The following is a 12,407-nucleotide window of genomic DNA, read 5'->3' as shown; positions in this document are numbered from 1 at the left end:
AGTTGACTCTTTCTCACCCTTAAAACGCTACAGGTGGTTCAGCCAAAATTTAGCTTCACTGGTGCTCACACAATGGATGAACAAAAATCAAAGCACATTCAACTCTTTTACATGAAGCTCACATTCCTTAACCCACTTGTCTGATGGTAACCAGACTGGCAGCAGCCTTGGTTTGCACTGTGCTGTTAACTGCGTTAAGCATTGCCTGCTGTGGCTCGGGAGTCTCACTCTGGCATGGCAATGTCTGTCACGGCTGCTGCAGGGGAAGACAGTGGACTGAGAAGCGCACACTTTGCTGGTCTCGGTTTCCTCGGGGCCCTCTTCTCAGCCAGCTGAGCGTTTAATTCTGCTCGTCTCTTCCAAGCAGTAAGACTCCAGCGGGCATAGCTAAGAGCGACAATCTCCCAATTCTTAGTGTCAACTTTTGCCTTCTTCACGTTTTGCTTGCAGGTGTCCTTTTGGGTGTCCAGAAGGTTGTGACCCAGTGGCCAATTCACCCAGCAGAGATCTTTGGGTATACAGCTATCATCCATCCATCTGATGAACGTATCTGAGCCAGTGTAGATGTTATTGGTTCAACAATGAGTGTATGCTGATGGAACTGGCACCCTTACGGCCCTCTGTTATTTGTCTGCTATCTTACTTAACCATATGTTGCAGCAATTAGTCTAATCATAAATTATAATTAATCAAAATAATAATACTTTGGTTTTTTTTAAAAAAGATAACCCTACAATTTGGGAACAAAATACGTCAAGCTGACAACAATAATCCATACCAACTGTGTCTAAAAGAGATAGAGATAAAGCCAGCCATTAATATAATGAATATGCTCTCCATAATAATCTTCCTTTTTGTCATTAGGCCTAAAATCTTAAGTGCAGCAGCTGTTTTGATGTTGTGCAGTCCAATGCCATCAATCCATAATCTCAAGAAGCTTTACTAGGTTCTTGTGTCTGTGAAGAGCATTAATTTCACTAATGTTTTGTTTCACCAAACATTTTCATTCAAACAAAAATTTACCAATTTCATTAACAAAGGGCTGAATCTTCTCAGGGAGCAGGAATAACCACATCACCACTCCAACCCAATTTTTTTTTTTTACACAGAATGTCAGTGTGCGGCATTTCTGGCTTGGACTTACAAGGTAAGAAGTCTGACAACACCAGGTTTCGGTGTACCAGATCCCTCTTCAGAAATGCAGAGGGACATGCCTGCTCTGGGATCACCGGGGTGGGGGGGCGGCAGCGGGGGCAGCACACCCACCCCCTTTTACAGCACAAGCTGCTATATTTTGGTAAGTCTTTACTCACTAACACAGTGTTTGTCAATAAATGTGAGTGACGTAATTGGACAGGTTGCCAATTGAATGGGTGGCAGAGTGATGAGGTCAGCTCAGGACTGTCTTGGGAGCAGGGGAAGCAGGGGGGTTAGTGGAGTCTGAGGTCCTCAAAATGATTGGGGGAGCAACAGAGGGTTGGGGGGGTAGTTCAGGTGGGAGCTAGAGGGGGCCATTTGGAGAGTAAGGAGGAGGTGGAGAAAATTGGAGGCTCAGGTGGTGGGGGGGGGCACAGTGGAGAAGAAGGAGGAGGTAGGGCATTGGGGAACAAACAGAGGGCTGAGGCAGGGTGTTGGAGGGTCAATTGTATTGTTACCTAGGAGTTAGATACAGTCTTTCTCTGTCTAACATATCCTGGGTAACTATCCAGATAAATGAGTCAGAAGCCACTGAAGTCTCTGACTGTAACTCAAGTGTTTGAGACTTTTTTTGGAAGATTCCAGATGCAAGGGAATTGCCTATCGGAAGTGGAAACTTCCCAGGCAATTCCTGCGGAATTCTTGCATTGGAACATCTCTGCTCATCTTCTGGGATACAATCATCCAAAAACTGGAAGATCTGGGCTGCTACGTGGATTTTGCTTGGAGTACAAAACATTTCATTTTGTTAATTGCGGTGGACCAGTATGTGACTGATCAGATGCCAATGTTTGGCTGCATCCATGTAATTTTCGATTCGCCTGCAAACCATCCTAATCAGCAATATTTCATTCACTTTGCACTTCGGTATGTCATGCCTACCAATAACTCCTTTTCAGGACAATGCTCATGTCAACGCCTACACGAGCACTGGAGCCACTCATGACAATGAGATTGTCCTTTCCAGCACCCTGTAAGATGCTGTGCTCTGGACAGTAACAGAACTCATAGTTGGTTTCATCAGAGTTTGTCAAAGGTTGGTAAAGAGATACTAAAAAGAGAGATGGGAGCATAATATAATGTTACTGGATTTATAATCCAGAGGCTTGGACTCTGGAGAGGCAAGTTCAAACCCCACCATGACTGTTGGGGAGAGGGGGTGGGGGGGGAGAAGTTTAATTTAATTCATTAGCGAAACTGGAATAAAAAAGCAAGTCTCATTAATGATGATAATGAAACCACCACATTTTCACAAAAGCCCATCTGATTCACCAACATTCTTCAGCCAGAGGAGGGAAACTGCTGCCTTCACTTGATATGGCCTACTTCTGACTCTTAACCCGCAATTACCTGCTTCATTCTGAAATGGCCTAGTAAGCCACTCAGTTGCAGGTAGCTCACTACATCTACTCAAGGGCAATTCCGGTTGGGCAACAAACATTGCCCATGCTCTCATCCCAAGAACAAATAAAAAAAACCTGATGATGGCATATATCTGACAAGACAATAATAAATTAGATTAAATATATAGTAGGCCCATTTCATTGGAAACTCACTGTAAGTACTCGCAATATCAACAGGAACTTACATTTATTTAATACTCTTAATCTGGAAAAGTGTCCCAAAAGGCATAATTAAAAAAGAAACAGATGACAAGTCAAAAAAGGACGTAGGAAGACAGGCAACCAAAAACTTAAATCAAAGAGGGAAAAGAGAGTAAAAGGATACATTTAGAATGAACTACCAGGGCAATGATTTACCATAACTTGAATTTTTTTTAATCTTGTCATGCTCTAGAAGTGCTATTTTGCAACAAGAATTGTATTTACACTTTTTTGTCAAAGCTTTGAATCTGGCAGTTCTTGGAAAACCAATTCTCCTAAACTACTTCTGCTGTTACAATTCCTGGGATCTTTCTTCTCTATGTCAGTGTAATAATCGGACAATGTCCATGGGGCTCATTGAGTAGAGTTCCGCTGGTAACAGGCAATGAAACTCATCACCTGAGCCTTTCATAAGGCAAGCCCAGGACTGGGCCTGCTGAGCTGTAGTCCCCTGCTGGGACTAGTGAGGCAAGATTAAAATATCATTCAAGTTATGGTAAATCACTGCCCTGGTAGCCATGGTACTGGTTTTACTTTGTGTTCTGTAATAAACTATGTTCCTTTGGTAGAAATAATAGTAGGAGAGATTATTATTTAAAAGGCGAAAAGCTGCAGCATGCTACGGTGCAGAGGGACCTGGGGGTCCTTGTGCACGAATCGCAAAAACCCAGTCTGCAGGTGCAGCAGGTGATCAAGAAGGCGAATGGAATGTCAGCCTTTATAGCGAGGGGGATAGAATATAAAAGCAGGGAGGTCTTGCTGCAACTGTACAGGGCACTGGTGAGGCTGCAGCTGGAGTACTGTGTGCAGTTTTGGTCGCCGCACTTGCGGAAGGATATATTGGCCTTGGAGGGAGTGCAGAGAAGGTTCACTAGGCTGATACCAGAGATGAGGGCGTTGGCCTATGAAGAGAGACTGAATAGACTAGGTCTGTACTCGTTGGAGTTTAGAAGGCTGAGGGGGGATATTATAGAGACATATAAGATAATGAAGGGGATAGAAAGGGTAGAGGTAGAGAGATTCTTCCTGCTTAGAAAGGATAGCAGGACTAGAGGCCACAGCCTCAAGATAAGGGGGCAGGCAGTTTAGATCAGAGTTAAGGAGGAACTTCTTCACTCAAAGGGTGGTGAATCTCTGGAATTCTCTGCCTGTTGAAGGAGTGGAGGCTACCTCGCTGAATATATTTAAGTCACGGGTAGATAGGTTTCTGATAGACAGGGAAATTAAGGGTTATGGGGAGAAAGTGGGAAAGTGGAACTGATCCACTTCAGATCAGCCATGATCTTATCGAATGGCGGGGCAGGCTCGAAGGGCTAGATGGCCTACTCCTGCTCCTATTTCTTATGTTCTTATGTTCCTTTCCAGTCGGGCTTCCTGAGTCATACAAGAAAAGTTTTGGACAGCTTTGCCTTTCAACAAACCCAGTAAGACAATGAAGGGAGATCTTGAAAATGCTATTGTTTGAGAAACTGGAAACTTATGATGTGTGAGTGAAGGATTGGCCCCAGTATGCCATAAGAATGCAATACTTCTTCCAGGCAAGTGGGATAGAAGGGGAAACTGGTAAAATGCCATCCTCCTGACCGCTTGTGGGGGCCCCGATTTTCAGCATCATAAAAAGTTCATCCTGCCCAGCAGCCCTGGATTCAAAATCTTTTGACAAGTTGGTAAATATAAATATTGTATAATAATCTATGTTCCTTTCCTGTGTCATTACAGCTGGCTATCCTCTGCCACCCCCCCCTTCCATCTTTATTTCACATGCCAAGACTACTCCTTCACTAACTCCATACCATGACAATCATCCCGCAATCCCATGTCTTGTCATTCCCCTTCAGACTCCTGATACAATATTTTATTGCTCCCATCTCCATTTCTCTCTCCAACACACACAGAGCTGCAGACGTCTTTCCTCTTAGCCTGGGTCTTGGATATTTTTTTCAAAGTGGTTTGCCAAACAGATAGCTACACAAACATAATAATCTTAAGGCACAGATTCAAAACTTTGACAAAAAATGTAAACACAATTCCAATTGCAAACTGCAAAATAGCACTTCTAGAACAGTACAAGATTAAAAAACATTCAATTATGGTAAATTATTGCCCTGGTACTTTATTCTAAATGTATCCTTTTATTCATCATGATTCATGAGAGATTGCTAAATCAGAAATACTGCACTTCTTGATCCCTTATTGAGCCAATTCCATAGCATACTTATTATATCATTCTTCTCCATTTAATCTGTGTATTTTAATATATCGCTAATACCCAGCTGAAATCAATTGCACTGTCGGAGTCAAAACAATAGGCTAAAACTCCGGAAGACGCAGTTACTTGCTAACAAACATAATTGGACTTTAACTGCTTCACAAATTTGACAGTCATGCATACGCCTTACATTTTGAAGTGGCTTTGCAATTCATACAGCACTGTTAATTCTTCTCCATGGTAAGACATCCCCACCTAATGGTCTGCAGAGGAACTGAAGCTCATTGTCCAGGCTGGTTGCTTGCATTCTCAGAATCGAAAATCAAAGGTCACCCCTCTGTCTTCTATTCTAACCCAATTGCTCCATAAACTATGGTCAGCTGCTTCACTCTTCCCCATTTCCAACACCTTTATTCTCCGTCACTTCTTGCAGCGTTGATAGCATTTGGCACCTCGAATGGAACATCAAACGCCAATAATACATTTTCCATTTGAGATGTGCCACTCCTTGTAAGAAGTATTACTCTCAAATTAGCCTGGAGTCTATTTCTTCTTCTGTAGATATTTTGTCACAATTGCTGAATGTGACAAGAGTTACAACCAGTTTACATACATGAAACAAAATACTATAAACGTAACTGTAGCTGAATTCTAGAAATATGCTAATCAGCAAGATAAGGTTATTATTTGGGTAGCATCCTGACAAAGATATATTCTTAACTATCACTGAATTGTTGTATATGTAGGAACCTATTTCATGGTGATATTCAATTTGATAATGGGTTATTTTTCAGCTTTCTCCATTGCAATCTGCCTCTACAACATATGCACTTGTCAATAAATTGAACTACAATGCAACTGATTTTCCAGATGGGTAATTAGCAGCAATGCTAAGTGTTACTGAGTAGAATCATTCTGTCGTGCATGTCCTGGAAGTTCCGAAGTTCAGTTATGTTTCTTAATATGCCAGCACCAATTTTTGTTCCTGGCAGTAATGCGGTGGTAGTGTGAGAAAAATAGCAGTGCAACAACACTTGCTTCTCAATTCCCACTCCAATCTGTCAGTCACCAATTCCATCCGGTTCTGGAAATGGGCAGCTTCAGCACTTATTTTAGACAGAGCCATGAAAACTAGGAGCCTATTTCAAGCCCAAGATCAGCCACGATCGTACTGAATGGCGCAGCAAGCTTGACAGACCATACGGTCTACTCCTGCTCCTATTTCTTGTGTTCTAATGCATAAAAAATGACCCAAAACAATTTTCAGGCACCTCTCAGCAGTACTTGCACCAGGCATAATCTGCCTGTCTTCCTTGTTCTAAAGCAACTTAACAGGTAGCTCTTAAATGGACTGCTACATACCACTCAAAAAGCATCAAGAGATGTAAAACATAACGCACCTCCTGTGGCCCCACCAAAATCTTCCCACCTGCTGTTCTAGTCCAGTAAATCAGGTGCTGAAGAATAAAACTGAAGCCAGTTTTTACACACATTCAGAAGCATTTATTTACAGCGATCCTAACCCAACAACCACAATTTCAATGAATTCTCAGTCGGTGGCTACCACCTGCATACAACTATTTACAATTAACATATGATTCACACCTGCTGCCAACCCTTCAATGCCCCCAACCTAATGCCAGTCCTTTAGTGCCTCCCAACCTGTTGCCAGCCCCACTGGCCCCCAACCTGCTGCCAGTCCTTGGCTTCTGGGAGGAACAAGCACATTTCTTGTTCCAGGTGGGAGCTAACTGACTTTATTCAAATATCGCCCAGCTGTGCAAGATGGAACAGGCCTTGCATCAATTTCATCACAGTACCCATCTTCTACCCAAAATAATTAGGTACTTGAGAATTCACCTCTCTATAAAATATCACCACCCTGATTCCTAGCAAAGGCAAATTAAATTTAAAACCTTAAATGTTGTTCTAATTGATCATAAGGGGGCTCTGCTATTTACACTTTTTTTCCCACACACAATTCACATGGGGGGGTAATCGAAGATCTTACCGCCTTTATACAGCTGTTTTCCTGAAAGCTGCTTGGCAAATCGGTTATCATTTCCTGGGCGAGAATTTCGACAGCTTTAGACTCCAGGCCATGTCTCCGCACAAACTTTTCACTCGCCAGGACAGCTGCTCCTGCCCCATCAGATGTTGGACTATTTAAAATAAAGTTTTATATAAAGTAAAAAAAAACAGCTTCAGCACTTATCCCGATTGTTGCATACGTGCGAGCAAATACTAAAAAGTGCACATAAGAGAGCTTCATTCCACTCGTGAATTGTATTAATCCCTCAGTTATCAGATTCTGCCAGCCCACCAGTATCTTGTCCAAGTTGATATGTATTTGAATTGATTCCTATTAGCTGCGCTAAGCACCATTGTATTAATGCATTAATGTCACAGGTCGCTAGCGCAGGGAAATTGCCGGAGAAAGCAGCCATGTATGAACACCACCCTGTAAATAAAGCTCTGTTATTTTTAACCCTCTGTGCTTCCTAACGTCAATTCTCCAATATATTAAACAAGTGATCATTCTTTAATGTTTCCGTGTATAACAATATCACCAATTGAACCACACGTCCACAAACAGTATAACAATTACTGGATAATAAAAGCCACCATCACTGATTCCATCTCCCACTCCCTTCATTTCAAGGTGTTGGCACTAAGCCAATGGTACAGTCCTGCTGAGATCACCTAACTTGGCATCAAAGTTGGAACTTTTGATGTGGCTTACAAATGCTGTCCTTTCACCCAATGATCCCATGAAGACTCTATGTCATGTTAAATATTCCCAAGGAGTATCTCTCAAGATCTACTATTAGTTTCATTCCAACATCAAGAAAAAACCAATGGCTTGTTTATTTTTGATGTGGAGATGCCGGTGTTGAACTGGGGTAAGCACAGTATGAAGTCTCACAACACCGGCTTAAAGTCCAACAGGTATATTTGGTAGCACAAGCCACAAGCTTTCGGAGTGCTGCGCCTTCATCAGGTGAGTTCTGTTCACAAACAGGGCATATAAAGACACAAACTCAATTTACAAAATAATGGCTGGAATGCGAGTCTTTACAGGTAATCAAGTTAAAGATACAGACAATGTGAGTGGAGAGAGGGTTAAGCACAGGTTAAAGAAATGTGTATTGTCTCCAGCCAGGACAGTTAGTGAGATTTTGCAAGCCCAAGCAAGTCATGGGGGTTACAAATAGTGTGACATTAAGCCTGCTGAGGCTGTCCTCACGTGTGCGGAACCCGGCTATGTTTTTTACCTTTTTAATATTATTTTTCATATTCATGCATCAAAATGAGTTAAACTGTATGGGTTTGTCTGACAGTGTATTATGGAACAATGAACATGGCCCTATTGCTACATTGCAACCCAAGGCTTCAGCAGCCTCAGTGGTGGAAATCTGCACTTGCAGTCAACATGTTGAGGATTCAATCTCACTTCAAATTCTTGAGCACTAAGGTCTACACTTTACTGCACTACTGAAACAGATGGCACCCTTGCCAGTGCAGCACTAATAGAAGAGCACTTCAATGCAGACTCTGTCTATCTTCAGGGAGAGGTAAAAGATCCTGTGCCCTTTGTTAGAGAAGTGTTCTCTGTGTTCCAGCCATCTATCTACCCCTCAACTATCACTAAAACAAATTATCTGGTAATTTATCTTATTGCAATATGTGGGGCCTAATTGTGTGCAAATTAGCTGCTGCATTTCCCCACATGGCAACTGTGACTACAAAAGTTCAATAAGGCACTATGGGGTGTTCAGAGATCATAAAAGACACCATAGAAATGACAATTCTTCTTTTTCACTATTTGCACTTCTGGATGCTGTCAAATTCTTAACTCCCAATAGTGTCTTCCTGTTTTATCTCTCGTTATGGAAAAGACAGGGGAAGTAACAAAGTTAAATCTTGGCTCAGTCAATATTCCACAGCTAGGCAAGCTGTGAATAAAGGTTCAGAGGCATGTGGATCAGTCTTTTGTTGAAGAGAAAGTTCAGAGACAAAAGAGCCCAAATCATACTTTTAGCAGCACTCATCTAGTTAAATTGCATTTGAGATTGCGCTCGTATAACAAAAAAGGTCAGCAAATTGAGAAGTATTGCATTCTCACCAGCACTGCAGCAAAGTCAGGAACTCAAAGATCCGACGAGACTTCATCACCTGGTCAAGAGTGAACTCATCTTGAAACTGAGAATATCTAAACAAATGAACAGCAATTATTTATAATTCAGATAAACTAAATAAATTGTGATAATTTACTTTTATACATTGTACCAAGTTTATGATGAAGTCATCAACTTCAGGAAGCATAGTGGAGAACATGCCATCTACATCAACGTGGATGAATTGGAAATGGTCGAGAGCTTCAGGTTTTTAAGGGTCCAGATCGCCAACAACCTGCCCTGGCTCCCCTGCCACCACCCCCGCTCCCCCCCCCCCCCCCCCCCCCCCCCCCCCCCCCCCGATGCCGACACTATAGTTAAGAAAGCCCACCAATGCCTCTACTTTCTCAAGAGACTAAGGAAATTTGGCATGTCCACCATGATTCTCACCAACTTTTGCAGACACACCTTAGAAAACATTACTTCTGGTTGTATCACAGCTTGGTACGGCTCCTGCTTCGCTTAAGACCCCAAGAAATTACAAAGGGTTGTGAATGTAGCACGGTCCATCACGCAAACCAACCTCCCATCCATCGGATCTGTCTCGCTGCCTCGGAAAAGCAGCCCACAAAATTAAGAACACCACGCACCCTGGACGTTCTCTCTTCCACCTTCTTCCATCGGGAAAAAGACAAAAATCTGAAGTCACATACCAACCGACTCAAGAACAGCTTCTTCCCTGATGCTATCAGATTTTTGAATGGGTGCACTTGGCACTAAGTTGATCTTTCTTTATGCCGTAGCTATGACTGTAACAGTACAGTCTGCACTGTCTCCTCCCTTCTCAACAAATGGTATGCTTTGTCTGTATATGCAGGAAATAATCATTTTTACTGAACTCGGCAAGGAGTTTGTAATTAATGCTGAGTTCGAACCAACCCATTTTCGCTGTTCTAAGGGCCTTAAGTGTAGGAATCAGAAACGGATACAAACAATTGTGGATAAGGCCTGTTTAAGTGATATGATCTTAAGATTTTTAGATTCCCTGGCCCTGAAAAAACCGGTCTGAGGCTGTTGTCAGTTATAGTTTTAGGAAAATCTTCTACTTGATTGCTTTGATTCACAGGCAGTGTTGATTAGAAAACATCATTACCATCTGTCCCTGTTTCAATTGAGTTTTTTTGCTGAGATTTCCCAAGGGATGTTATTACAGTTGAGGTGATCATGAATACATGACTGAGTTTCAAAAGCTACAAGAGTGCACATTTTAACTGATAATTTAAAAAGGCCATTAAATGATTAGCTGCCTTTGATGTGGTTACTGAATACAGCCTTGTTTTATAGCATATTAAACAGTCGATGATACTTAAAATATTACAATAGGTTTCATGAATCTTGTGTTTTTTTCTTAGTATCACGTATGTACGACAGAGTTCTGTCCTCCACATGGCTCCCAAGGTTTCTCACATGGATAGTGGGTGAATTGTTATGAAGGCAGCATAGGGAAGCATAAAAGATGCTTTGGAGGAGGCATGCATTGGCATGTGGGCATGAGGAGTGGATGAGGGTATGTCGGATGCAAGGGGTGGGGACCTAATATTTTCTAAATCAACTGGGAGGAAGAGCCAGAGAACTTCTAAACTGCTAGCCTCTGCACTCTCCAGCCCGCATGGCCACTGCGATCCACTTCCAGAGTTGTTGTGTCTAACTCTACTATATCCCCCCCACTCCCCTACTCTAGGAGTGGGGCCTATTTAAACTGAGGTGGGTCTACCAAGTTGACAAAATTCCCAACTCGAGCTACCCACCTCGGTAGCAAATATCCTGCCTTATTGTCTGTGCAGGTCTAGACACCAGGAGTAAATCACTGAGATGGGAGAATGGGCAAGTATTTTGCACTTTTGTTTTCAGATCAAAATCTTCTTGGTAGAACTTGCTCTTCCACATGGGGTGGGATTCTCTGGCCTCCCCCATGGCATCTTTCTTGCAGCGGGAGGTGGTGTGCTGTTTGCCACCAGTTAATGAGATTCCCCACTGACTTCACTCCATGCTGGAAAACCCGTGGCTGGGTGCGCCATTGGCAGGACTAGAAGATTATGCCGGTGTGAACAGGCAGACAGTTCCAGCCATGGTGTAAAGTCCAAATGATTGTGATGTGCTTTTTGAAAGGTTGACTTTTTAAGCAAATAAGCAAGTGTTGTTTCCTTACGTTCTGCTAGAGGCTCCCATTGAAACCAAAGCCAATAATAGAACTAATTTCATGGCAATAATTTAGCAGGTTTAAACCCCCAGGTTTGAACTGAAGGTGAGAGCAATTCCTGCACATGAGAAAATGCTTTTGGGTTTCCCCAAATCCTGAACGCAACTAACCTTATGTACCATTGAAAATTACCATCTAGAGATCTGTTGGTAAACTTTGCTGACAGTTTGGAGTAATTAAACAGGAAGTTTGGATTGGGAAAGGTGGGATATTTCCTGCTTAGGTTAAATGCTAAACCGATGAGTAGATAGAATCCTGGCTGCAGGATTTCAGCCATACCATCATTAAAAAATCTGGCATTAACAAGTTTATTTTTAGGCTTGCATTAACACTGCAATGAAGTTACTATGAAAATCCCCTAGTTGGTGTCTTTTCGGGTACACTGAGGGAGAATTTAGCATGGCCAATGCACCTAAACAGCGTGTCTTTCAGACTGTGGGAGCAAACCAGAGCACCCAGAGGAAATCCACGCAGACGCTGGGAGAATGTGTAGGCTCTGCACAGTCAGTGACCAAAGATGGAATCGACTCAGGTTCCTGGCGCTGTGAGGCAGCAGTGCTAACCACAGTACCACCGTGCTGCTCGCATTACTACTGTCTGCTGGCAAAAGTGTATTAAATTATGCATTTTATATCAAAAATATACACACAATCTACAAAAGTTCAATGGATAAGAACACAAGGACATAAGAAATAGGAGCAGAAGGAGACCATTTGACTTGTTGTGCCTGCTTCGCCATTCAACAAGATCATGGTTGATTCTCTACCTCGAGTCCACCTTCTCAAATTATCTCCATATCCTTTAATTCCCTTATAGCACCTAAAAAAAATCCATCGACCTACACAGACTTACGTCACAACTGCTTTATTCACACAGAATGCACATCAATAATTCAAGCATCCCGAGGTCATGCAAATACAAGTTAAAACCAAAAAGATAAAATGGTTCCAATGAGGTACTTTGCTTAATCCTTTGACTATTGGACTCTGCAGAGACAATATTTACATAAAATCTATAAA

The 12,407-nt window shown here is 42.3% G+C and overlaps 1 protein-coding gene across 2 annotated transcripts in view; it reads right to left on the bottom strand.

The window, feature by feature from the left end:
- scp2a (sterol carrier protein 2a) overlaps window positions 1-12,407 on the bottom strand; it is a 90,765-nt gene that overhangs the window by 61,514 nt on the left and 16,844 nt on the right. For both annotated transcript variants that reach the window (XM_080195548.1, XM_080195550.1), the window contains exons 8-9: window positions 9,137-9,223; window positions 7,022-7,172 (exon numbers count right to left, since the gene is read on the bottom strand). In XM_080195548.1, the coding sequence (XP_080051674.1) occupies window positions 7,022-7,172; window positions 9,137-9,223 (238 nt within the window). The remainder of the gene's footprint in view (window positions 1-7,021; window positions 7,173-9,136; window positions 9,224-12,407) is intronic.

This window comes from Carcharhinus amblyrhynchos, chromosome 9 (genome assembly GCF_965287045.1).
Source record: "Carcharhinus amblyrhynchos chromosome 9, sCarAmb.v2.hapA, whole genome shotgun sequence".
NCBI lineage: Eukaryota > Metazoa > Chordata > Chondrichthyes > Carcharhiniformes > Carcharhinidae > Carcharhinus > Carcharhinus amblyrhynchos.
The sequence above is the reverse complement of the archived record's forward strand: the minus strand, read 5'-3'. Positions and strand labels throughout refer to the sequence as shown.